The sequence below is a fragment of the Eimeria mitis genome, genomic scaffold (assembly GCF_000499745.2).
Source record: "Eimeria mitis Houghton genomic scaffold, Emh_scaff3799, whole genome shotgun sequence".
In the NCBI taxonomy this organism is placed as follows: Eukaryota; Apicomplexa; class Conoidasida; order Eucoccidiorida; family Eimeriidae; genus Eimeria; species Eimeria mitis.
The window spans coordinates 778-1375 of NW_013572133.1; the positions used below are offsets into that span (position 1 = coordinate 778).

The following is a 598-nucleotide window of genomic DNA, read 5'->3' on the forward strand; positions in this document are numbered from 1 at the left end:
CCCCCTCCACTGCCCCCCGTACACTCTCAGGTTCCTCTGCTGCTGGGGGGTCTGGCGGCGGTGCAGCCGACGGCTGCTGCTGCTCCCCAGCAGGGTCGCCAGCAGCAGAGACAAACCCCTCGTTTTCTTGCTCTGGTAGTTTCTCTTGGTTTGGTGAATACACTGGCCGCGGTGTAGCCTCGGCCTGCGGGTACTCAGCTGGCGGCCCCGGCCACTCAGCCCCCACGGGGGAGGTGGGAACCTCCGTCGAGGTCGAGCTCCTGGGGCTGTTGTGCTCGAGGCGGTGCTTGCGCGAGAGACTTGTTACTTCGTGGGGGCTTGCATGCAACAACTCCATCAGCAGCTCTACACCCACCCCCTCCAAGCCGCATCCATCCAGCAGAAACCCTCGCTGTCTGGCCTCTTGTGACCGCAGACGAGCAGCAATCAGCCGGCAGGTGCAGCACGGAGCTGCAGCCTTACCCCTGAAACAAGAAAAGATAAAGTGAGAGCCCTTCATGGCTAGGCGAGTCTAGCACAAAGTTGAGGGTTTAGGGTTTAGGGTTTAGGGTTTAGGGTTTAAGCCTGTTGGTTGCAGCGCGCAGAGACTGTCTCCTTA

The 598-nt window shown here is 60.7% G+C and overlaps 1 protein-coding gene across 1 annotated transcript in view; it reads right to left on the bottom strand.

Annotated features, from left to right (window-relative positions):
• Positions 1–598, bottom strand: part of EMH_0069600 (apical membrane antigen, putative) — a gene marked incomplete at both ends in the record, with an annotated part of 5121 nt that overhangs the window by 724 nt on the left and 3799 nt on the right. Inside the window, 1 exon segment of the mRNA XM_013498884.1 lies at positions 23–464. Within this exon segment, the coding sequence (XP_013354338.1) occupies positions 23–464 (442 nt within the window).